This window comes from Chelonia mydas, chromosome 7 (assembly GCF_015237465.2).
Source record: "Chelonia mydas isolate rCheMyd1 chromosome 7, rCheMyd1.pri.v2, whole genome shotgun sequence".
Classification (NCBI taxonomy): Eukaryota; Metazoa; Chordata; order Testudines; family Cheloniidae; genus Chelonia; species Chelonia mydas.
The window spans coordinates 42,667,063-42,693,763 of NC_057853.1; the positions used below are offsets into that span (position 1 = coordinate 42,667,063).

Genomic DNA, 26,701 nt, shown 5'->3' on the forward strand with positions numbered 1-26,701 from the left:
TTTGGAGTTTTCCAGTCCTACCCAAGGCCTAGCTATCGAGCTGTTTAGTATCTGAGCGCTTGAGGCCATGCTTCACACCCAAGGTATTAGTGCCAATCTAGGGAATGTTGTTTTTCTAATGCTATGTCCCAGAGCCCTCAACTTCCATCTCAGTGGATTTCCGGCTCCACTGGTCCAAACAGACTGCCCAGTGTTTTCCAAGAGCCAGCTCTAGGCATATTGAGGCCCCAGGCAGGCTAATGAGTTTTGCAACAAAGCTTATCTGCATGTGAAAATCTCTGTCCCAGTTCACACAGCTTTGCAGCAATCAGGCAGCAGCTACTTGGAATCTCAGTCTGAAAACTGCACTTTTTCCTGTCTGGGTTCAATCCAAGTATCAGTTCAGCTATTGTTATTTCAGAATTGCAGATAGCCACACACAGGGCAAGGGGAGGAGGTTTACATGGCTCCAGCCTTGCAAAGGGCCAAATAACGGCTGCTCCAGAGCAGAGACCCTAGAAGAAGAAGAGTCAGCAGGGAGCCCTTCCCCCACCTTGCACATCCCCAGAAGTGAAGCGATAATTTGTCTGATTTGAGCTGGGGGGCACAAGAGGGAGAGACCTTTTAGTGCAGCCAGCAGTGTTAATGGCACCTGAGGGACAGCATCAGAGATGGGGCCATGGCTTCCCTCTTTTTTCCCTGCGAAAGGCCACGGCTACGCCTTTTATACAGAGTAGCAAGGGACACCTCTCACCATGCTCCCTCCGCGGCCCAAAAGGCATTACACCAGGGATGTTCCCAGACACTGTGGCTCAGGCAGTGCTCCCCTTTCCGAGGGCTGCTCAGCCTCACATGAAGCACGATTAAGCCCAAAGTGTTTGCTCAGATGAGCACTTTTTTTTTCTACAGGAATTGTTTTAAGGCTAGTTTTAGTATGTCTCTCTGCTGTGCTGAGCAATCAGACCCGGCACTAAACTGGCCTAAAATCCTAATTCATTCTCCTGCTCACGGGCCTACACTGGAAGAGTGTTGAAGATTCTTTCGTCAAACACACATCACAGGGCCCTGTCCAGGAGTCCTCCTGTAACATGCTGGCAAAGGGTGTGCTGTGTCCCTCTTCACATGTCTGTGCCACTAGGTAGCTTACTACTGCCACCAGCTAACGAGGTTACTCCTTTAGCTCAAGTGGTAGAGGACTGATGAAACACTGAATGTCCCATGTTCAGCCCCTCTTATGGCCCAGGTGCGGGGCTGTCACAGCTACTTATGTAAGATTTTTATTTGTTTCAACAGACTCTTATTTTTGTTCTTTTCAAAACCCTGACCACAGCCAGTATTCCCCACCTATCTCTCTGGTTTTCCAATATTATTCAGCTCATCCAAATAAAAGCCTTGTTTTAGTTACAAAAACAGGCATCTTTAATGGCGCTTTTTGGAGCAACTCACCTGGCAGTCCCATCTGGATTGATTTTACATTTTGCAGTCATGTCACAGAAGTACCGCTGACACTCACTGACAGATGAGCAGCCTGCTGAAGGGTAGGGGCCACTCATTCCAGGCTTACACACACAAGATGACTAAGGAAAGCAAAATCAGATGATTAAAATCTTGCAATCACAGATCAACTTTTATTCAAGAGCATCCCACAAAAAGTTTGGATGATCTATCCTTGCAAAAACAAAGTTAGGATAACCGCTTTGGCCAATGCAATTTAACCCAGCGACACTCGCTGAAAGAATTAGTTACCTGGTTTTCTACTGCTACATACAAATTCATTAGAAGCAATTCTTCACCTTACCTTTCCTGGGCCTTTATAGAGACAGATGGTGGAATTCTCAGGGCAGCCTCCATTATTGGTAATGCATGGATTGATAGGTTGGCATACCTTCCCATCTCCATGATAACCATCTTTGCAAGTGCATTCATATTTTCCTGGTCTTAGAACCTTACAGACAGCTAACGAGGAGCATGGTGATGAAGTACAAGGATCCTGAGCTATACATAAACACACAGAGATGAGAGGGGAGCATAACCAAGTCTCTCATTAAAAACCAGCACTTGAAGTACTACAGTAGAAACCTTCTGATCCAAACATAATGGGGGATGTGAAATTTATTCAGTTTAAACTGGGAAACTTTTCAACTTATATAACCCATTGTCAGACAATGGAGATTTTTTGGCTGAGGGATTTGGATGAGTGAGCTGAGCAGTTCTCATTTCATATTAATAGCATAAAAGTTAATAAGAGAAGGGCCAAGAATTGAGAAGTTTGGGTCTCTATCTGAACTTTTACAAACTCTGGGGGTATTTGAAACCAGAGTTTTGGTCCATTAAGGTCCCCAAATATGTACGGTGTTTGGATCCATCCACCTCTAAATAGTAATTTATGTTTAAATAGTAGTGTCTTTTAGTCCTAGGAAAAGCAATTCATGAACATAAAACAAATTTTAAATGAGAGAGAGAGAGAGAAAGAGAGAGAGAGATCACTAACAATTCATGAAATACAGCCACCTCTGGGGTGGAAAACAGCAGCCATTAAAATTGCATAGTCTTACATGTCATCTAAAACTGGCACTTCCATAAGCACACTAACCTAGCTCCATTTTGGCACATTAGCCTAGCACAGACAGAGAAAAAAGTTCTGTTATGGCCCAGGTTACTAGGAGTTCCTAAACACGAGGTCATTGAGGACTTCTCCATATGAACACTTAGTTCGTGGCAAGCTGGGGTATAAAGCCACCCTGCACTAGCCTGTCATGCACTAACTGTCCGTGGGGACCTGCTGTGGCACACAAAAAGCTTCCTACTGCACTTGATCTATTCCTATTTCGAAGTGGAGCAGTGCACATCAGGCTAGTGTGGGGTAGATTGACACCCCAGCTTGCCACAAATTATATGTTCATGTACACAAGCCCAGAGACTCCATAGTGAGGTGCATGATTACATGCATTATTTAGCCTGGCTGCACTGTATGATTATTCACACAGAACTGATTAACTCTCCAGAATCCTGTCCCAACACGACACATTCTCTCCAGCTCGCCTACCTACACAAGGAGCAGCCTCGAGGTCTTTACTTTGGTTTTCCAAATCTGTTGACTTCAGAACAGCGCTTGACACTCAGTTCTGCCCAAGTCAAGGGCTCAGGCTTGGGCCCCATGCATGTGGGAAAACCTGGCAGCACAACCACATTCTGCTAGAGGTGCAGCGGTGTTTGGTGCGTCAGTGGCAGCCCCACACCACATAGATCCAGTCACAGGAGATTGTCCTGAATATAGGGTTAGGAAGATTTGGTCACAGGGAGGTGTCTCACCTTGGCATATGCTCCCTCTCTTTCTATACCCTGGCATGCAGTCACATATTGCCATCCCGTTCATCAACACACACTGGGCATTGTTCCCGCAGACTACACCTCTGCAAAGGGGAAGTTCTGAAATCATAAAACAAAAGGAGGGTTCCCTCAGCTGCAGCGGATGCCTCTGGATAATACAACTTATCTGAGGAGGCAAGATATAATTTAAATGATTCCTGTTATTACTTGGGGTTTCAGTAGCATGCAGTGAACAGCATATGTGAATAATAAGGAAACTGCCCACGCCAAGGAGTTTACACTCTAGACAGATAAGGCAGACAAAAGGTAGAAGAAAGGAAGCATTAGCCCCATTGCACAGATGGGGAACTGAGGCCCAGAGAAGGCTGTACGACGCCCACGATCAAAGCCAGAGTCTGTCGCAGAGCTAGGATTGATTCTTGCTCTCCTAAGTCCTCACCCAGTTCCTTAACCACAAGCCCATCCTTCCTCTGTATTTTCAGACTATTTCTCCTCCTCTGGGGGCACATATATTGAGCCCACTTCATGATTTCTAAATTATTTGGGAGGGAAATGCCAACATTTACCTTGATCACACTTCGGGCCAGTGTAACCTCCATGGCAGGTACAGCTTCCATCACCAGAGATCCCGTGGTTGCACACTCCATGCTGACAGTCACACACTGCAAGAGAAACCCACACAATCACATACTGGAAGCTGCAGGGAACAACATCGGTGCTTGGGATACATCCACTAAACACACTGAAAGCTTATAAATCCAATCCAGGCTTTTAAGTCTACAGTAGGGTGACCAGATAGCAACTGTGGAAAATCAGCATGGGGGGATAATAGGATATAGGACAAAGCCCCTGATATTGAGCCATCTGGACACCTTAGTCTACAGGCAACTGTACTTTAGCCTCTCACTCTTAGAGGCCAGGGACATGAGGTTTTGCAAGCCACCCTCAAAAGGTGGAGGGTGCAGGGACTAAGAGCACTGAATCCCTGGAGGTGTCCTGTCTGGGGAGTGCAGGGGCAGGCAGAACACGCCCATGGGTGGAGCATGCAGCTCAAATGCAGCATCCACACCACCTTTTCAGAGATGCAGTTAGCCCTCCGTCCCCTCCTCCTCCAGTGATTGCTGCAGTCCAGCTCTCTCCTTCCAGCTAGCATGGAAGGAGAGAGGCCAGGGGACAGTTAGTGTCACTAAAGATGCTAGCACTTCTTGAATGCAAACACAAGGATCTTGGCTATCCCTTATGCCAATACAAGGGTGGGGGAAGAGGGGCAGGCATAATCTGACTCTATGAAATGCAACATGTGAGAAACAGTGCAGGGATCTCTGCCGACATCAAATTTATTAGCTTCACGGGAAGGGCAATGTGGGGGAAGCTGAGAGACACTTGGGGGTGGGAGGGAACCAGCAAGCAGCCAGTGGGTGGGAACAGAGGTACCAGTAGAAGATGTGTGGTTTTGGTTTGGGGGTTTTTTAAACCCAAAAACTGCAGGGAGTTTTGGGTTACGGATGCAAAGGACAGTGGGAAAGGGGGGGATAGGAGAAAAAGGGACTGATCTGAGATCCCAGGTGGGAGAGACTGAGAACACCCATACTAAGAGATGGCTGTGATGATTCTTCTGTTTATTGAATATAGGAACAACACGCTTACAAGTGTGTGGCAAACTGATCACTCTGTTCCCAACGATTAAAGCCACCAATTGCGGGCCTAACTTTCCAATGTGGGCACCCAAACAGGATGCCCAAATCCACATCTGGGAGCTCAGGAGTAGGTTAGGAACACCAGTGCTGAACAAGTCTCAGTGCTGCTTCCAGAAGTGGGATTTAGACATTCTAATGCTGGACCCACATTACACACTTGATCCCATAGTTTCAGCATCCTCCCCGTCAGGCAAATGCAAAACAGCCTCATCCCGGAGAAGGAAAATGATGAAAAAAGGCTGCAGTTGCAGTTATAATTTTCAGACAGTAGCACCCGCCTCTCCACTGATCAGCCCTCCTATGCCATCCTCTTCCACTGCATTCATTTAGCGGTATGTGGTGATGTCTCTTTGCAGTTGATTTAGATTGTTCATTGCTGTAGTTTACCTGATTGACAGTCAGGGCCAAACAGACTCTCATCCAGACAATCTTGACAGGCAGAGCCGCCATATCTCCCCTAAAAGGACAAAAAAAATTGGTCAATCATTATTTTCTTACGATGTCACTTAGTTCAAGCTGCAAAGTGATAAATAACTCTTGTTATGTCTCCCCTCTTCCCCTTTTCATTTTCTGTTCATGCTCAAGTGATACAAAATAGAAACCTGCTCTTACAAGTGCCTTACCAATAGCCCTTGCAGTAGAAAGGAGAGTTGATGTAATTTTACCAATGAGCAAACAGCAGAACAATCATGGCAGTCATTGAAGAAACAATGTCTTTATCATGACTAGAAACAAAAGTACCAGTTCTCTCATGTGCACTCTCAGAGGGCTTGATCCAAAGTTCATTCATGTCAATGAGACTTTTTCTGTTTACTTCATAGGGCTGAGTATCAGGCCCTAAATTATTGCTATACCCAGTTTTCTTTCAGGCTTGGCTGTGCTGAACCACATACGTCACACCCAGTTTCGATTTTTAGCTGGCCTCTTTTTCTGCTGATCTGGAGAACATGTTGAAATTTTGTGGCCTTTTTTGGTCTCGCTCACAGGTCTCGTCAGTCAGTCAATGGGGCTGTGATTTTACAATCCTCACAGTGTCTGGGTGAATTCTTTTATGACTGGGTTAGACCCTTCCTATGCTTTCAGGAACCAGCTGGGTATATGAGGCGTGTATGGGTACTGCGAGGCAGCTGCAGGTCTCATCTGTGAGACCTGCAGCAAGGAAGGACCTGACAAGGCCAGAGAGCTGTGTGTTTAATTTTGCCCCATTGCCTCCTCTAAGGTGAATTACCACATGCACATTTAAGCTCACGTAGGAGGGGTGTCTTTCAGCTTGTTCCCACAAGACTTGTATGAGGGGCAGTACTGACGTGAATCCATAGGAGCCCCTGTAGGAGCAGAACAGAGGCCCCTTGTACCCTCCACCTTCTGGAGGGTGTTTGTCAGAGGAATAGGTACCCAGACCCCCAACACAGCAGGCTGGACAGGGCCCTGGGGATGGTTTGATGTGGACAGCCCAGCTAGAACTGGTAAGGATTCTGCCCATCTAGGTGCAGTATAAGGCCCAGATCCTCCAAGTTATTTAGGCGTTTTGATGGGAGTTAGGCAGCTAAACACTGTTGAGGACCTGGACCCTAAACTCCTTGGTGTGCACATTATTGTCAAAGAGAAAAAGTAAATGTGAGGAAAGTGCTGCCTATTAAGGTCCAAATACACCAGGCCTTCTTTCAGCCCAAGGGAAGCTATAAGACACAGCTTATTTCACTCAGGGAATGGGGGAAATCCCCCCACACCACTTGTCAGCTCCATCTCTTCCTAGAGATTCTTCCAAACTCTCACAGCCCTTGCTTCCTCATAGCACGTGCCTTGTTCAACATGCGGAGGGGAATTCATTAGTCCTCCACAGCTGGCCCAGCCCTGCTCCCTTACAAATCCGTACACTCATGGAAAACAACTATACACTTTTGGCCAGCCAGAGGGTTAACACCTTCCCTGCCGTCCCCTGGGCTGGACCTAGATACCTCCATCACGTGGCATTACATTTCCTCACAGTACATCCCATACTGACCTCACAGGTGCAGGTTCCATTCCGTGTTATACCATCCAAACAGGTTCCATGGCCACTGCAGGGCTTTTCAGGTCCACCAGGGCATTCTGGCAAACAGGAGGCAGGCCACAGATAAGCAAAATCAACACTTCTGTGTCCCCGTATGCGTGTTTACAACAACCATTACTGTTATTGCAAACAGATGGGCTCGGAAGGAATGAAATGTCAGCCTGTAGGTGGCTTCAGTTGTGATAACAAATGGGGGTTCCTATCTCCACTGGATCACAAATGGTTTTATTTTTCTGTTGTCATATATGACAAACATTATCCATTCCATTAGGGACAAAGAGCTATAAAAGAGTCTGAGGAGCTGTAATTTACTTAGGCCAAGGGGAGCTGAGGAACTCAGATCTTTGCAGGATCAGGCCTTATATTGTTAGCTCCATTAGAAACAGGGAAAACCTGGACAGATTTTCAGCTGAATATTCAGGAAAGGCCAGTCATGTTGGAAGCTCAATTTGAGACAGCCCCAGGCCTACTTTTCAGAGGGGTGGAGTGCCTGCAGCTCCCACTGACTCCAACTGGAGTTGGGGTGGGCAGCACCTCTGAAAATCAGGTGCCTGGTGTCTCCAGATGGTTCCTCCAAAACGGGAGGGGGCTGCTTTAGAAAATGTTATGCTTGGCCTTTTGGGTCATCTGCGCTCTGACAGAGTCTAGATGCTTATTCAAGCCACCCAAGGCTGAAAGTGAGCTAGAAATCTCATCACCTCAGGCTCTCTCTGGAAGTGGGGAGTCTCTTCTATTTTCAACTGTGCTGGTAAGAGCGTGGGATTTGCCTTGTGTAACTTAGGCCGTGTCTATACATACAACGCTGCAGTGGCGCAGCTGTACCAATACCACAGCGCATCTGGTGAAGATGCTCTATGATGATGGGAGACAGCTCTCCCGTCAGCATAAAAAAAACCCCATGTCCACGAGCGGGAGGAGTTTCTCCCACTGACATAGGGCTGTGCACATGAGCGTTTATATTGGTGCAACTTATGTCGCTCACAGGCGTGGTTTATTCACACCCCTACATGACATAAGTTATGCCGATACAAGCTGTATTGTAGACATAGCCTTAGTAATTCAGCTTCTTGGCCTTGCTACAACCAGCGAGTGCTAAAACAACAACAGGAAATGAGCCAAACATTTTCAGACTCAAATAGTTTGGTCTGAAACGTAACTGAGGATTCAGATCGGTTATTTTAACTCCTGGCTGGAGACGTCATGTGTTTACAGGTGGCTGTAGAGGCGACGAGCTGCAGAGTATACTGGGATACTGAAGTTCCCAGAAGGGAATCTCTTTCTTTTTCCTTGGAAACTTTCTTAAAGAATAATTCTCTTTTAAAACATTTTTTTTTAAAATAAGAGTACCTTCTGCAAAAGGGAGTTTTGCCATAAGTCAAAACACAACAGGGCTCAAATCATGTGCTGGGGAGAGATTCCCTTCCTAAGACCTTCAAACTTCCCTACATGGATACTGAAAACCTTGGGATCCAGTCTAAGTGTCTTGGAAACATGAAAGAGAATCCTGAAAACAAATCACTCCCCATGGAGCTGACCTGCAGGACTGGTAATTCTAGGGCAGAACTTTGAAGTGCCTTCACCGGTCAATGACTGGAAGGACCCATGAAGAACCTACCATAGCACTCAGTACCCCAGAATCCTGGGCAGCATTTTTTCTTCTCAATTTCCATCTTACACATGTGACTGCACCCTGGTAGGGAAAGGGTGTCTTCTCCAAGCTTTACGGTGTATCTTAAATAGAAAAAGCCAAGATCAGTGATTGTAACAAACAGCTTGGGACCCAACCTGTTCCATATGGATAGGACATGATAACAGATCAGGACAATGAGGGGAGATTTCTGAGCTGCTTTTTGATCCATACCGAGTAAACTGTTTGAAAAGCGCTCCATATGAATGAAGAGTGCAATACACTCTCCTGGGGCACGGAACCACAAGCACAACCCAGACTTAAGAGGTTATATTATGCAGGGCTCCGATTAATTCATTAACTTCCAATCAAATACTGGATCATGTTTTGAGCCCCAGTCTTCATCTTCAAAGCTCTGAAAGGGCTGCACTGTCTCCAAGACTGACCCTCCCTGCCTCCCTCATATTTGCGATCCGTGGAAATAATGAAATATTCACTGGCACGGTTAAGGTTAGTGGGAGATGGAGACAGATCACCAGCCTCACTAAGGTCACGGTGTGCTGTTGAAGGGGCTCAAAGTGACCTTAAAGTGGCCCTAAAGAGGAAACTGAGGATTCCGCCCGGGGGTGGCAGGGAAGCATGTCAGAAACCTAAGTTGATATACAGCAGGCATGGCTGGCTTTAGAGCTCCCTTGCCCCACTTCTGCCAGAGGGGTCATGTTGTGGGCAGGTGGGGGCAGGGGAAGATGCTCCAGAGGCAGAGCCAGAGAGCAATGCACTCTGCTGATCTCCAGCATGGTAGTGCAGAGTGCTGAGTTAAAGTCACTAATGCATTTTTAATCCTTTGTCTAATTCACAAAGGAAAGAATGACCTTCTGATTAATGAACTCGATGGGGATTCAGGAATTTCAAGGTCAGTTCCCAATTCTGCCACAGGCTCCCTGTGCAACCTTAGAAAAACTACTATGTTCCCTCAGTTGTAAAATCAGTCTAATATCCTTCCTCTCTCATGTCCCTCTGTCTGCCATATCTAGAACATAAGCTCTTCACAGAAGAGACTGTTTGTGTACACAGCTCCTAGCACAGTGGGGTGCTGATCTCACTTGGGGCCTCTAGGTGCTTCAGGAATCTTAATAATCATCATTTATAAAGGAAACATTAAAAAAATATTAGTGCCTAGTCGTATAATTATTACTCCCTTAAATTTATCTTTGGCAAGAGCTTAACCTTCCTTCATCGACTCAACTCAAGTCTCAAGCGCCTTTTTTCACACTTTTATTGCTTCCATTGTGCCACTCTACCAAACATATCTGTAATAACTGCAAAATGGCTGGGGCTATTTTTAAAATGTTTCCATCTAGTAGTAAGGCACAGAAAACAGTGGACAATGGAGCTCCATGTTAACTGCTAAAGTTCACGATTGACTAGATTTGCAGATGATAATCTATAGCGTTCTGTTTTTTTACAACCTTTTGGTAAATTCATTTTCCCTTCACCCTTTTCCCATTACAGTTCAGCTACAGAAACGTGTCTGGCTTAACAGAATGAGCATAATAAATACAGGAACAAGCAGCACTTCAAAAGGAAAATAAGAGGGTTAAAAAATTCAAAGGTGACACTGAATTTGGTTTGGTTGTCAGAACAGCAGAAGGGAAGTAACGGCTTCTGGGTCTATAACTGGTTCTGTCCTTGACTCAATATGTGACCTTGGACAAATCACATAGGCTAACATTTTTAATCTTGGGTGCCTGGAGTTAAGTACCTCCCATCCCAATCCCGCAACTTGTTCTGTGTGTACAGGCCCCTGTGACCACACAGAAGTCAATGGGGATTCACAAGGGTCTATTCACAAGAAACAAGCTGCAGGATTGGGGCCATAGACTGTATTTAGGCCCCTAAATAAAAGGGTCTTGATTTTTATGGGTACTAGTACCTGCAACTCCTGTCTGAACTCAGGTGAAGCTGTGAATTCTCATGACCTCTTAAATTCAGGCTACTTTAATAAAAGGTGCGTAAATATGGGTTTTGGTGCTTAACTCTAGGCGCTCAACTCTGAAAATTTTAGTCACAGTTTCTTCCACAGGGTTATGAAGTGTAAGAAATTAATGTCTGTTCAGTTCTCTGAGTTCTTCAGATGACTGCACTAGAGAAATATCACTATTAAATACTCATTATCTGTATATCTATACACATGACCATAAGTATGCATACATGAACTATGCACTTCAAGCTGCATCTTCTTTAAGCCTAAACCAGAATTATATTGCTCCCCATCCAATGGTAGAAACCAGCCACATCTCTCTTTCTTTATTCTTATATAAGGCAACGTCTCCCTGGCCAGCAAAAAGCATGCCTTGAAATGCTGGCTTATATGTGAATATATACAATAAATACAAAAGAGTTATAGAACGGCCTGTAAACCTGATGTGGCAGGCTGAACAGGGAGATGGGCCTTACCTGCAGCCTCTCTCTCCTAATGCCTGCGTCATCTTTATCCACCCTTTTGGACACACCACTTTGGGGGCCGCAGCACAGGAGGTGCACGGTGTAGCCAAGGTGAACATCGTCTTGACATTGCAGTGCATGGATTTTAACTTTAAAAAAAAAAAAGCAAAGCATGAAATTGTTATCTTTAGTCACTGATCTGATCTTCCCCCCTTATCTCCCCACCCTGAGGACCCTGGTTTACACTGGGAATTTCATCAAGCGGGGCCAGCAGGCAGTGTAGCTACTTTAGTGCAAAGCACAAATGCAGACAGGCTAAACCATGACTTTACACTGGCAGCAGCTTACTCCTGCTTGGATCTGGGATAAGGTGTATCCGTGCAAATACAGCGATTCTGGTGGCTGACTCCAAGACCTGACTCTAATCTTATTTTCTTTTATTAGAGTAACAAATGTTAGTGGGTAAGGTTCCTTAGGGCTAGTCTACACTGGCAACACTAAAGCGCTGCCACTGCAATGCTTTAAGGTGGCTTGTGTGGTCGCTCTCCCAGCGCTCTAAAAAACCCACCTCCACAAGGGGCGTAGCTCCCAGCGCTGGTGCACTATCTTCACTGGCGCTTTACAGCGCTGAAACTTGCTGTGCTCAGGGGTGTGTGTTTTTCACACTCCTGAGCCAGAAAGTTGCAGCGCTGTTAATTGCCAATGTAGACAAGCCCTTATCGCGCAACAAAGATGAGGTCAGATGCTGACTTTGCTTCTCTTTGTAAATAATTGATCTTTTTCCAGCACATAAAGGCTCCCACCATGATCAGAGCCCCATTGTGCTAGGTGTGCACAAACACAATGTACTGCTGGAAAGAGCTTGCCGTCTAACTAGACAAGACAAAGGGTGCAAGGGGAAAAAGGTGTGAAGTAATTTGCCCAAGCCCATGCTTCAGGACAATGGCAGAGCCAGGAACTGAACCCAGTTTTTCAGAGTCCCAGTCCAGCGTTCTGTCCACTAGAACACCATGCACTCCTGTTTTGCTCGACCTGATTCAGGTCTCCACAAAGTACGGTCACCAACATGATGGATTCATCCACGGCCTTTGTGGCATGTTCAAATTATTGACAGCCCACCCAAAAAGAAATGACACCATAATCCATCCTACCCACCCTGCTGAGACTCTGCTCTGCTGTACAAGTGATGGCCTAGGCCAGTTTGGAGAATAGGTCTGAAGCCTGCATGGGTAGAGTGGATGGGTAAAGTGGAATTCATGGCCTGCATCTGCGGGGTAGGAGCTCTGACTCATCGGGGGGTGACTATGGAAGGTCCCAGTCTGTACAGAAAGGGCAGAGTGGTGCATAGTGGAATGGTGAACAGGGTAACGGTATTATTTATAGACTGTATATGGAAAATAAGGTATGATAAAGTAGCAGCAGTGGCTCGAGCCTAGGACTGCACAATAGAAGACCTGCGTTCCAGTTCTGACACAGTTTCACTGGGTGGCCTTGAGCAAGTCACTTATGCTCGATATTCCTCAGTTTCCCCATCTAATTCCCCTCCTTCACAAATGAGGTGGCAATGCTTCATTCATTAATGTTTCTAGGGCACTTGAAAAGCATGGCTGGAAGGCATGACAGAAATACAGTATACATTAGATTCCTTGTTCACTGCACTTTCCAGACAGAGTCCCTCCAATTTTGCATTGCATCTGCCTTTGATCTGATTAATAAAAGAGCCACCTGAAGTTTGGGCATTTGAATGCCCTCTAAGTGCTCTGCCTCCTCCTAAATCATGCCTTTTTAGACGGATGGACATCCCTAGCTCCCTTTGCTAATAGTCTTAAGGTCTCTCCTTCCATTGCCAACCCCTCTCTACTTTTTGATAGAGGACAACCCTTCCACAGCTCTGTCATTAGAGAACAAGATTCCTAAATTTCTCATGCAACTTCTAACTTTATAGGCTAGTTTATTCCTCTGTCAGCAGGAGACAAGAAACGCAGTGGCAGTAGACACTTTGTAATATGAATGAACATGCCTTCCATCCTACTGAAATGGCTAATCTCCACCACAGAGCTGAGAAAACCAGTCTAAATAAAGCCACATGTACATTCCTCACAATGCTGCTAATCATGAAAATTGAACTGGATGTATGAACCAAAACAAAAATCTGTCTAAGGGAAAACATTTCTTATTACTCATATGGACACTGCCAAGAAACAGCTTTCATGTTTTTCCTGTTGCATCAAGGTGCTTAGATACAACAGTGAATGGTGTGAGGTATTCACCTAGATAGATCTATTTTCAAAGTTAATTACACACCTACATAGCACTGACATATAAGTCTACAATAACTAATCACTAGGTCCACTATCTAGCACTTACACGTAGCTCTACAACAAACCAGTGTGCAGGTAATGAAGGGATTTGTTTATTTATTTGGTAAGGAGAGAGATTTTAATTGAAAGTTTTTAAGGGTTTATTGTAAAATCTTACGATTTTTTAAAACCTGTGAGCTATGACAGACAATTCTTTGACAGTGAAGAAGCTATTGTTTGTTCATTCACTGAGACAGCCGCATTGTCTGATATGAATAAACACTGCTGTACAGATCAGCATGCAGTAGTTTACTCCCACCTCCTCATGCTCCCCTGGGCAGGTTTGGGATTGGATTCTGGACTGGGTTTTGCTTCTGTTGGGTTTTAAACAGGGTATCTTCTCAGTCTCTCTGAGAAGCATGAAGGCTCATCACTTAAGGTTGACATTGTGCCCAATGTGAGATTTAACCGTTTTCAAGCCAACTTTTCAACAGCTGCAGTTTAGAAATACTTTTAGAAAACACTGAGGAAATTCTACAAGCCACTTTAGGGCTCAATTCTACCAGGGGCAAAGTCCCCCTGAAACCAGTGAAGTTTGTGGGAGTCGAGGATGATCAGCCTCTTAGAGTATTGGGCCCACCTCATGCTGCTATTGTATCCTCTTTGCATTTAGTGCTGGTAATGTGTAAATCAAAGTTTACTTAAGATCCAAGCAAAACTCCATATCCTCAATTTTACATATACAATATAGACTATAGATATTACATACACACAGAGGAAAGGTAACAGATGGTCTTATTGCCTATTAGGGAGGTGATTCAATATATAACTAAATTCACACTGAAACCATTTTGGGGGGGGGGGTGGTGTATCCTTCAGTAACACAGCAGCCATCTAAAAACGAGTAATTGTCCCACAATCATTTAACTGAGAAATAAAGACTTGCGAACTTACCTTCTGACTCTGCCCTTCAACTGTGGAAATGAACCATGCTGCTAAGAAGGAAAACAGTAACCCAGGAGGATGCATTTTCATGCTTTTACAGATGGGACCCTTTTCTTGAAGGGGGGGGGTTGATGTAGAGTATGCAATTTCAGTAAGATAAGACCGCCTACTAAGAATCAGATCCAAGAAAAACCAGAGATTAAACATAAACAGGGAGAAAACACTTTCGCACTCTGAATCTCCTATTCCAAAGTATACAGAAGTAATTCTGCTACTTTTAACGTCAAACATGAGTCAACAACAGCTTTTTTTCTCTCTCTCCTTTTTTTAAACACACACACACACACACACAACCCTGAGAGTAGAAGGTTTACTGAAAACAGGAACATCTACGGATTTCCTCCCACATATCAGTTCAAAACAGATGGAAGGAAATCCTTAGCTTTCAACTGATTGGAATGAAATATGTTAACTGTATCCTTAACTGGAGGCAAACCCAAGAGACACATGTATACTGTAGAATCTGGATGGCAAATCAATTTAATTTCATTGCTGATAATACGACCAAGCCAACCAAAAACACATACATCCATTGCCTGTTGCAGCAGATATTTATTTGTTCTATAAGGCAAATCTTTGCAGATGGTCTATACGGTACTTAATAAAGATAACAAATATTGCCTATAAAGCAAAATTGGCCCCTTCGTTGGGGTTTGATGTTTATTTAAAATGCATGAGTTGCTCAACAAGAAGAGTGTTACATTTAGCATACCAGTGACTCTGTGGATGGCAGCAAACTATATAAATTATTTTCTAAACACAATACTGGTAGCTAAAGTAATTCAGGGAGGATGTTTTTCAACACTTGGAGTAATCAAGCCCTGAAATTTAAGAGACACGCTTGGCCTTGCATTGAGTTTGCAACTGAATATCTCTTGCTGTTGACAGTAGAGAAAATTAAGAAGATTCACAACATGTTTGATGGGCGCTTTATCTACTAATGTTGCCAATAACATTCAATTTACTTCGTGGTGTAAGGAATTGTCCAAACAGCACTTAGCTGTAAACACCATTAGACCATGATGACAGTGACTAAGTATATTAATAGGTTTTTTTAGCCATTTCAAATGTGTGTATAAAAGCAAATCAGTCATTTTTAGAATGTGTTTGTGTATATATATAGATGAACACAGAATGTATTAATTCTTAATACTTATATAGGACTTTGCATATCTATACACACACACACAGCATGTATTAAAATACAGTACTTGGCATACACATTCCCACCAGAGTGCATAAAAACATGATAGGAAAATAATAGGTACCGTACTTACTACTGCTGTTAATTGTAGTCTACCTCTTCTCCCATCTAACAGATAGATATAGGCTGACAAACAGCGGTGCTATATATCTCTCAGCAACAGGAAGCAAACAAGGCAAAAATCCATTCACTGTGGCCTGTAGAAAAAGTCCCAGTCCCGCAACTCACTTCCAGCTTGATCAGACGATTCAGCCCATTTGCCCCTATGAGGCATTCTGATAACTGCAATCGTGGGACAAGGGCCATGCAGGCAGCATATCACTACGGAGCACACCCGGATAGACCCAGCCTCCGGTCCATACCAGAGTGAAGTACAGATCAGCGGAGTGGCATCAGGTGCCAGCACAGTCACCATGGGGCCTGACATTCAAAAAGGTTGTGTTGGGATAGAGTGACGGAAGAAGGAGGCCAAAAGACAAACTGATATTCAGGAGAGGAGAAAGGGAAGGCCATGCATCTGTCCTTCCCTTTTCCAAGCATCAAGTACTCCCAGCGCAGCTCTACTTCAGCCATCATCTCTCCGGCACCATACCCACCCCAATCCAGCCACCTTCCCAATGGCAAATTTTCCCTTCGCTTCCATAGTGAAAAGCACCAGTAACCTAAAGAGCTTCCCAGCTGGGAAAGCTTCCCTCACCTTTCTTTCCTCATGAAAACCAACACCTCCCATCATGAGCATCCTCTGAGGTCCCAACCCATTGACCCTCCTGCATCCCCCAACTGAAAGATATCCTGATTTGGCTACCCTGATCTTTGTGAAAACCCTCCCTTTGATAATAGAGAGACAAGTGCCTCGCTTTGCTGTGGAAACAGCCCAGCTACCCATAGCAACAATATCTTAAACTCACCACAGATGACTCCCTTGGTCAGGCTGTAGATCAGAGCAATAGAATAGGTAGTTGCAATATATAAAATATGTTATCTGCTAAAATACATGAACTCTGTTTACCACCACACTACTGCAAGAAATTAAAGGCCTAAATCTATGTACCCCAAGTCATGTTACTAGTCTTTAGTCATGTGCATAGACTTCTCCTTATCATTAGTAATTCTCAATAAAAATAAGGTTTGCAGGAACAAGTCCAATGCTCTCTATTTATAATCCCCCTTACGTACAGCTGAATTTATTCACACAGCATATAAAAAAATCACTAAAAGGTTTGATCGCGCAAGTGATCATTCAAAAATCCAGCTCAAATTATTAAAGCTGGTCCAAGTTATAAAGAATGAGGAAGTCACTCATTATAAACAAATCAAGGCAGTGTGGAATGGAAATTTACTTATTCAAATTGCTGTTACACTGCACAATAGTTGGACAGCAACATTCTTCTCTCTGCCTCTGATTTGAGATTTAGGCTTACTCAGCAAATGGCTACATTACACATGGCCAAAGCAGAAATTCAGTAGAATGCAACTGTTGGAACTGTGGTATGGTTAAGGTTAACCTGCTACCAGTGTTGTAGGAATGTGCTCATGTTCATATGTTTTGGGAGTGGGAGGGTAAGAGCTGTGCAAGGATAGATACGGTAATCTTGCTGGATCTTACACTTTTAAGAGGGGACTTTGACAATTTATAACATTGGTACTTCCTATATAAATTCTCAGAGAAGTCCTTAAGAGCTGCCTTGGCAGCAAGAGAGACTCCAAAGCTGGAAAGAATGAAGAACCTGAATGTTCAAGAGATATTCCCAAACTGTGGCCCATAGATCACTTGTGGTGAGCAGTCACATGGGGACCAGATTTTTAATTGCTCAGCATCCACAGCTGGGGGATAGATTTTCAAGAGAGCCAAGCTCCTCCTGAGGGACCTAAAGAAGGGCCAGATTTCCAAAAAACGTCAGCACACAGTAGTTCCTAATGTGACAATGATGGCTAGATTTTCAGAAGTGCTGAGCACCCAAAGTGTCACAGAAACAAAAGGTGAAACAAGGACCAATCTTAGGGTTTTATATTGCTGCCTACCACCATAGTATCTGACCTACTGTAGGGAAATTCCCTTCTGAGTTACATATATCATGGTGCCAATGGTTACACTTTCTTATCAGAGCATACTTCAGTTAAGACAAACAAGTTAGAGGAGGATACACAATCTAAAATTAACACTGAGCAGTTCCATTTTACGGTGACAGGGCATAAAATAAGGGATTAAAAGGTTTTCTTTAAACCAGACAAAGTTGCTGCCTCTTAGTGGAACAGGCAGTTTATTCCAGTTATTATTCCAGCAACTTGTGTGAAAACTTGCAGCCCTAATGAAGAGAAAACTTTTATCTACATGTTACTGCAGGAGTTGGAACAGTACAAACAGCTACAGTAACTTGCGGGACTGACAAAAACCCAGAAGTATTAACAGGGTCAGATACCTTTTGCCCTGGGTTTCTGGGTGACCAGTAGTAATTACCATCAGATAGCAGTCTCTGCCCCAGTTCTGAGATTCATTAGAGAGTTCAGCAACTTGTTATGATGATGGAAATGTCTGGGACATGTGCTAAGAAAGAAGCCAGACCATCTGCCATGACAGACCTGCCTTTGTGCAGCTGAAGGAACACATAAAAGGGGCCAACTGAGAGAACCCCTCCATCAAACAGTGCTTAGAAAGGAAAAATGTATGGGACTTGACATCAAAGACATAGAAAGGGTAGCCCATGAGGAACAATGGTGGCAGAGCCTTGTTTGTGCCTTAAGAGACATTTGAGAGCACTAGAAGGATTCAGATATTCAGATTAAAAAAAAAAAACATACTCAGGAAATGTGCACTGTCCTCATTCAAACATTTCCGAATCCTCCCCCACACATGCTAGTTTCAGAATGGGAGCGTGTATTTGTTCTGGGAAGCATTGCTCTCTTGGAGGTTCAAGAAAAATAAGTGCTAGTGATTAAGTCAAGTTCTGTCTCTGCCACACACTTCCTGTACAAGTCACTTAATCTCCTTGGTGACTCAGCTCCCACCTATACAATGGGGTAACACTTCCCTACCTTCCAAGGGTATTTATTGTGAGGATAACATGGGAGTAAAGCACCTAAAGTCCTTTGAGGCTCTTGGCCTTAATAAGTCAGGTGCTTAAATACAAGAGCGATGAGAGCCACATAAATATATCAATAGATAGGTGAGGGTTCTCAACTCTCACTGACTTCAGCGGGAGATGACAATGATCAACACCCCTAAGGTTGTGAGCAATTACATTCAAGAGGCCTTTGATATTTATCCTACAGGCTCTCACCCACCCGTCTAATTTGTCTTATCCATAACTGTGTGAACCAAACAAGCTGAGTGCTGTAATTGCTGGGAAGGCAACTGCTATTGACATTTGTTTTGTAAATACAGTAAATGTAGAGTTCATGGGTTTTAGTCAAGTAACTGAACGAACCCCAATTGGAAAATAAAATTCTCTAACAAAGGCAAGATATGTAACAATGTCTACTAACCCTCATCCATCTGTATTTTGAAACACTGGATCACCAGCCTTCTTTCTGTAGAGTTTGCAGTCACAGCTAGCTTGGGCAATTTCCTGCTATTGAAATCTTTTGTTTACACAGTCTTGACTGAAATGAGAGAGACAAACGATTTACCATCTACTCTATCATACCATGTGGCTTTTTGGGGGAGGGCTGCAAATTATTTTAAATCCATGGAAAGAAATAAACACCCTTGTTATGCTCTTTGGAAGAACAAATTCTATTTGCCCAGAATTATATAAATGACTAGATGACTGTAGAACTGCAAAGGTACCGTTAAGAGGTACAACCAGCCAAGCCACAAGTACTATATAGGAGAACAGGGCCTACGGTACCACCGAAGCAGAACAAAGTTCCTAGAGGCAGCAAAATTCCCTTGTGTTGGTTGCCAGAGCAGAGAGTGATTCTGCAAGGGACTCATTTTCTTCTTTGGCAGGTTGGAAGGGGCAGGCATTCAACAGTCTGCTTAGGACAGCAAAAAACAGAGGTCGCAAAGTGACTTGGAGAGAGGGTTTCTCTCTCTTTCGCGCACGCACACACAAAGCAACTGCCATATTCCAAGCAGCCAAGTAGTGCCTGTGTTGACCTCCGTCTCGGAGCAAAAAGTTGCTGAATGACTCAGGAGGATATTATCGAGGTTCACATCCTGTTAATTCAAGTAGTTCAGGAGCAGCATGATGTTTGCAATAGAAATATTGGCAAGTGATTGCTGTCTATTCTGGCCTACTTCTCCCCACGGCCTACATCCAGGTCTTTTACACACACACTAAAATCTCTCTCTGCTCTAATGAGTGCTAGCCACATGTTCCCTTCTAACAGCTTCACTTTGCTGCCTTTCTAACCCACTAAGTAATGTCATGAGGCTGGGATTTTCAAAGGAGTCCAAGAAAGTTAGACACAACTCCCATGGAAATTCAATGGGACTCCTTTAGACTGCTTTGAAAACCCCAGCTCAAGCAACCACCAGCTCCAGCCAGCGTGAAACACTAGTTTACTGTAGTGCAGCTCCCCATGACTGTCCTATACGATAATGACTTGGCATGGAGACACCTGATAATATAACTGGCTAAAGTGACAGCAAGTGGTTTGCCACGGATTCAGCTCAAACAAAGCTAAGAGACTATGGTTCAGCTGCTTGGCTCATGCTAGAAGCGCAGTTGAGAAGAGCGCTGCTGAATTGAAACAACACAGTAACTTCCAGGAGAATATCTCTATGTTGCAATCTCAGTTTGAGTAGGTCAATGCGAGAAAGGTAGTGGAATATCACATTTAACATGCAAGTTTCCAAAAGCTCTTGTCTCACAAGAACCCACAGAGCATTTAAGTGGCTATGGGCTCACTCTCTCTCTTTGTGGGAGTCTGCAAATCTCCTTTGACCCCTGCCCCACATTTTTAAGTTTCCCGCCCTTTTTGCTTGTCCATTACAGTAACCCTCTCCTGAGTAGACAGCTTTACATCACTGTCCCATCATGCATCTACTTGAGGCCTGGATTGCTGGCAGTCAATACACAGTGCTCCCTCAGTCTCAGCCTGCTTTGAAGCATCCTAGCTAGTATTAGGGATATGGGGGTAGAAACCACCACCCTGAAGAGTTTAAAATTTCAAGGGGACACCGTAAATAGCTCAACATACATGCAGATACCAGCCTGGTAGTTACATTAGATCTGCTGCTATTAGAAGTGATCAAGCAGACCATGCACAGCATAGGTCCAAGAGACATTTAAAAAACATTATTGTAGGAACTGAAGAATTACCTTATGGGATCAGACCACAAGTCCATGTAGTCCAGCATCCCGCCTCTGACAGTGGAAGAACCTCGCAGAAGGCAGATGTGGAAGATATTCTGCCTCTGATAGATCTCATCTTGATCTCCAATAGAAATTGCCTTAAGCCCTGAAGCACGAGGTTTTATATCCCTTCTAGGGTGACCAGATAGCAAATGTGAAAAATCGGGACGGGGTAATAGGCGCCTATATAAGACAAAGCCCCAAATATCGGGACTGTCCCTATAAAATCGGGACATCTGGTCACCCTAATCCCTTCCTAAATTTTTATCATTATGACAGCTCTGGATACTATTACTCATATAATGTTTGTCCCTTTATGAATCTTGCTAAATTTGCAGTTTCAATAACTTCCTATGATCAGCTCCACATTCTAACAATATGTTGTGTGAAAGTATTTATCAGTTTAATTTGCCACCTTTTAATTTGACTGCCCCCTTGTTGTATTATGAGACAGAACGGATGCTCCTAACACATCTTCTCTAGACCAGTGGTTTTCAAACTGTGGGTCGTGACCAGGTGGAATGAAAGGCACTGGTCACGGTGGCTCTGGTCAGCACCGCCAACCAGGCTATTAAAAGTCCTGTTGGCGGTGTTGCCCGGCTAAGGCAGGCTAATTCCTACCTGTTCTGACACCGCGCTGCACCCCGGAAATGGCCAGCAGTAGGTCCGGCTCCTAGGTGGCGGGGCCATGGGGTTCTGCACACTGGCCAGTGGGAGCTGGGGGGGCGGGGACGGACGGGGATGGTGCCTGAGGGCAAGAGCCACGCGGAGCCAGACCTGCTGCTAGCCGCTTCCGGAGCGCAGCACGGTCTGCGGTGCCAGGACAAGCAGGAAGCCTGCCTTAGCATCCCCGCTGCGCTGCTGACCAGGAGCCACACGAAGTAACCCTGCATCCCAATCCCCTACCCCAGCCCTAAGCCCCCCAAACCCAGAGCTCCTTCCTGCAAACCAAACCCATCATCCCCAGCCCCACCCCAGAGCCCGAACCCCCAGCCTAGAGCCCTGACCCCCTGCTGCACCCCAACCCCCTGCCCAAGCCCTAAGCCCCCCCCAAACCCATCATCCCCAGCCCCACCTGAGCCTGCACCCCCCAGCCCAGAGCCCCCTCCCACACCGCAAACCCCTCATTCCTGGCCCCACCCTGCACCCCTCACCCCAACCCTCTGCCCCAGCCCTGAGACCCTTCCACACCCCAAACCCTCATTCTCAGCTCCATTGGGTCACTGGCATCAACAATTTTCTTCAACTAGGTCGCCAGAAAAAACGTTTGAAAACCACTGCTTAAGACCATTCATTATTCTATATATTTAATCATATCCCATCTTAATTTATTTTCTTTCTAAGGTAAACAACAACTGAAGATGAATTAACAATCTTTGGTATTAATCAGAAATTTAAACAAAAAGGACAAAGGGCTGGAGTTTTATTTTAATTCTCCCAACAGTTTATTATACAGAAATCTGCACCTAAGTTGACAAGAACAGGAAAAGAAGTAAAGGAGGGGCTGATTATTATGTAAACACACATATATCCAGGCAGGATGGTCAGCTACAATGGCGCAGACACGCTATAAAAGTGGATATGGCACAGATGGGAAGTTATGGGGACGTAACCAGCACTGTAAAATTTCATCCTGAAACAGGGGAGACAAAGTTCAGATCAGGATAATGTGGATTATTTTCCTTCAGTCACATGTTCTCCAAAGAAGATTCATTTAGATGCACCCTTTTACAATTATAATAAATAGGGGAAGTTAAAAATGTAGGGCCAGATCCTCACTTGGTGTAAACCAATATGGTTTGGTTGAGTTCCCTGGGGCTACAGCAATTTATACCAGCTGTGGGTCCGGCCTGTACAATTTAGGTAAGATGGTCTTGGGAAGCCATTTTTATTCATAACTGGGTAATTTTCTTTCACTTATATATTTGTGCTCTCATAGCTCATACCACCAATCTGAAGACTGTCTCAGAAGCATAGCAAGTGGTGCATAGAACAGTAGAATTAGGGTAGAAAAAAAAAATCACAAAAGGAACCTACAAAACTCCACACTGAAATTTAGCCCCAAGGGATAAAGAATGTTTGTTTTGCATTCTCACAAATGCTTACAATGCAGTTATATTTTGTAGGGCATCTTTTATATCGGAGATGAGCAAACTACGGCCCGCGGGAGACATCTGGCCCACGGGACCGTCCTGCCCGGCCCCTGAGCTCCTGGCCAAGGAGGCTAGCCACCAGACCCTCCCCTGCTGTCCTCCCTCCCCCGCAGCCTCAGCACCCTGCCAGTGCTCTGGCCCACCGCTCCTGCTGGGCAGCTCAGCTGGCTCCGGCCAGGCGGTGGGGCTGCGAGCTCCTGCCGCTCTGAGCGGCATGGTACTGGGCTGGGGGGGGTTGGATAAGGGGCAGGAGGTTCCGGGGGGCAGTCAGGGGACAGGGAAGGTTGGATAGGAGTGGGAGTCCTGGGGGGCCTGTCAGGGGTCAGAGGTGTGGATAGGGGTTGGGGCAGTCAGGGGACAGGCAGCAGGGGGGGTTGGATAGGGGTGAGATCCTGGGAGGAGGCGGTCAGGGGACAAGGAGCGGGTGTGGGGGGTTGGATGGGTCAGGAGTTCTGAGGGGGGCAGTCAGGGGGCGGGAAGTGGGAGGGGGCGGATGGGGGCAGGGGCCAGACCATTTGAGGAGGCACAGCTTTCCTACCCGGCCCTCCATAGAGTTTCACAATGCTGATGTGGCCCTCAGGCCAAAAATTTTGCCCATCCCTGTTTTATACCAACTATATGCAAGATGCTTTCAGAGAGATATAACTAAGAACAGAGGTATAGATATTAAAGACGTATAGGTGAGAGATCAGAGGCTTTGAATGACAATAGAAACGGTGTTGATTAGGTGCAGAGATGAAGGGTGTCCTGAAGACTCATCTGAACACTGAGGATGATGTGCAAAAGAATGCACAGGCGGCTGGTGCCGAGTGAAGAGAGTGGAATAGAAACAAACACTCTGATCCTGTAGTTGAATCTGCATGGACAGATCCTGGCACCCACACAAAGCCCCAGTGATTTTAAGGGGGCTCTTCATGGGCATGGGGGTCCATGTAAAGCAGATCCAACAGCAGGATTAGGGCCAAAGTGAGAGGGGAGCTAGAAAAAATGCGTAGAGTGAGATTTTAAAAACCAAACCCCAGAGGAGCAATCATGAACTGAAACCTGAAGTGAACGAAGAGCTGGTTGAGATGGTGAAGGATGGAAGATGCTTTATACACACTACGCATGGCACGTCCTTCATCTGGCTGAATAAGTGATTGAAAATACTTAATTAGAAAAATATCATGCAATTCACAGACCATTCACTCAGCTCCCTAAATTGGGTAAATAAAAATATTTACATCATTTGAAAAATACTGCAATATTTGTCCAATAAATTATTTAACTAGCTCTGCCCTGAGGTGGAGGAAAGTCAATCTGAAGCAGGTAAAAAGATACTGAGAAGGAATCCTACTCTTTTTTACTGGTTCCATGATTGTTAGTTTACCGAAGCTACGAAGTGTGGATTTTAAAGCTTTTGTAGCCCTTGGTCTCTACATATGAACAGATCACATTTGATTGTTTCAACATTCAAGCAATTAAGGTATTGACTTCTTCTAGACAGACAGGTTCCATAACAGGAAGGCATGTGGTTTTGGTTTTGAGCTGATTTGGCACATGTGATTCCCAGAACAGACCTCATGAACAGCAAGATGGAGTTTTCTCCTTAGAATGTTAAGCCACATGTACACAAGGTGTGTAAGGAAAAGGCAAAACCCCACATCCCAAGTAGGAAGAATCATGAGCAATTCCCTCCAAGCACACAAGGTGCATCTCATCAGTATTATAACAGCTCTTATTCAGGCTAGTAGCAGCCAAAGGTCCCAACCAGACTCAAAACCCCCTTGTGGTAGGCAATCCTGAAAATTTGTGGAGACGAGGGTTTTCCAAGCCAGTATTTTGCACTGTTTGTAGCAACGCTATCTGATGATAAAAGGACCATTCTGTGTGTCCCCCGCCCGCCAGGGATTAGTGGCTGTTCCCAACAGAACAATCTGCACGTTGTACCCTAGCTACATTACTTTTGGCTGACTGTGGAGAATTTTGGACTAAAGGATCTAACAGAAGGCCAGCACCAGAGAGAAGCTCCTTCAAGAAGCCATTCCCTTCACATTTGCTCAGTTTTATTTTTTTGAATGAGAGCTTCCTGGCAAATAAGTAGGTATACGGTAAAACAGGCATAGTATATTGCTTTCACCTTCCATTACGTTCAGGCCCAGGTGTTGCTTTTAGGAGGCCTCTATCTCTAAACACTCTTCTTCACTTTAGCATAGGTGCAAATAGGTGCTTTCACTTACTTTGGCACAAATCTAGAATAACTCCAGTGGAGTCACTCTGGTTTTACTCTGGTTTAAACAGCAGACGCTGGCCCTTATACTTGTGTACAAATAATCTGTTAGGCTTCTCTATAAAATATCTGCAAGACAGAGACTTTTTTTAGTTGTCCTAAGGTAAACATTTTCAGAAGAAATTAAGTCATCATTTTAAATGTGACTTAGGCACTGAGGAGCCTAATACTCATTGTAAGTCAACTGGACTCCAGCATGGTTGAATATTTTTTACCCCTAATTCTCCTCTTTTAAAAGAGGAAGTTTTTTTTGTCTAAAGGCAGCGAAGCTTAGAAGAGTAAAAATGCTACTTGAGTTCAATATGTACTAATTTCTGATTTAACTAGAAGAGATGTCTTGCTTTCCTGAAAAGTCTGTGGTCACAGGGCAGTCTCCTTTGGTGCAAGGTTCACACCCACAATTGATTAATTCAGTCTGCAGTTTAGGAGTGGTCCTGGACTGCTCACTGATGCTAAGCTCTGACATGGCAGCCAGTAACGCTTTCCAGTTGGAGATTCTGTCCTATTCTGGTGTATGACAAACTGGCCTTAGTTATTCATGCTTTCGTCATCTCTCAGCTGAACTATGGCACTGCAATATGCCTAGGAATGAAGCCTTCTGTGCGTAGGAAGCTCCAGTTGGTACACATTTCCACAGCAACATGGGCTACTGCAAATACATTAAACCTGTCCTCTGCTCCCTGGCTTCCCGCAGAATATCATATTGATATAAGGTCTCGGGCATTATCTTCAAGGCACTCAATGGTTTGGACCCAGGATATCTACAAGATCGACTGAAGCTCTGAGATGAAGATTGTGGTTGACAACTTCGCTCTTCTGGCGCAATGGAACTTTCTACAGTAAGGGTAAAGCTCATCTGTTCAGGAGAGGACAGCTTTCTTTGGGCCTGGTCTGAGGCTGTAGAATGAACTCCCACAGGAACTAAGGACGAGCACAAACCGCAACATCTTCCCGCTAAGTGCAAGGCACATTTCTTTGACCTTTCCTTCTTCAACATAAACACACAACATATGGGTATATAACACAAAATATTCCAAAACAAAATTCTCCCCCTACCATTAGATAGATGCTAGTAAAGTTAATGCACTACAGGAAGGTGCTCAGATACTACAGTGATGAGCGGAGTATAAGAATGTATACAAAACAGCCTTGCTGTAAATCAGAAGCATTTACTTACAATCATCACCAAAACAATTATTTATACTTCTAGAGTTAGGGCCAGAGACTCAGCTGGTCTAAACTGGCATAGCTTTATAGCAGTCACTGCAGCTATGCTGCTTTACACAATCTTGCAAATGCTTGAAAGAATCAGTGTGAATAAAGATACACAGAAAACAGG

The 26,701-nt window shown here is 44.6% G+C and overlaps 1 protein-coding gene across 7 annotated transcripts in view; it reads right to left on the reverse strand.

Moving 5' to 3' along the window:
- STAB1 (stabilin 1) overlaps positions 1-15,903 on the reverse strand; it is a 98,648-nt gene extending 82,745 nt beyond the window's left edge. For 5 of the 7 annotated variants that reach the window (XR_006292503.1, XR_005226156.2, XM_037904336.2 and 2 more), the window contains exons 1-9: positions 14,386-14,704; positions 11,144-11,280; positions 8,675-8,790; positions 7,012-7,097; positions 5,394-5,463; positions 3,876-3,971; positions 3,292-3,408; positions 1,778-1,974; positions 1,426-1,556 (exon numbers count right to left, since the gene is read on the reverse strand). Coding sequence is in view for 5 of the 7 variants with exons in the window: in XM_037904336.2 (XP_037760264.2) it covers positions 1,426-1,556; positions 1,778-1,974; positions 3,292-3,408; positions 3,876-3,971; positions 5,394-5,463; positions 7,012-7,097; positions 8,675-8,790; positions 11,144-11,280; positions 14,386-14,667 (1,232 nt within the window). In the remaining 2 variants the exon portion in view is untranslated. Of the gene's footprint in view, positions 1-1,425; positions 1,557-1,777; positions 1,975-3,291; positions 3,409-3,875; positions 3,972-5,393; positions 5,464-7,011; positions 7,098-8,674; positions 8,791-11,143; positions 11,281-14,385; positions 14,705-15,713 lie in introns of those variants that run through there. The other 2 variants (XM_043552237.1, XM_037904337.2) reach the window with 2 other exon arrangements.
- Positions 15,904-26,701: the final 10,798 nt, after the last annotated feature.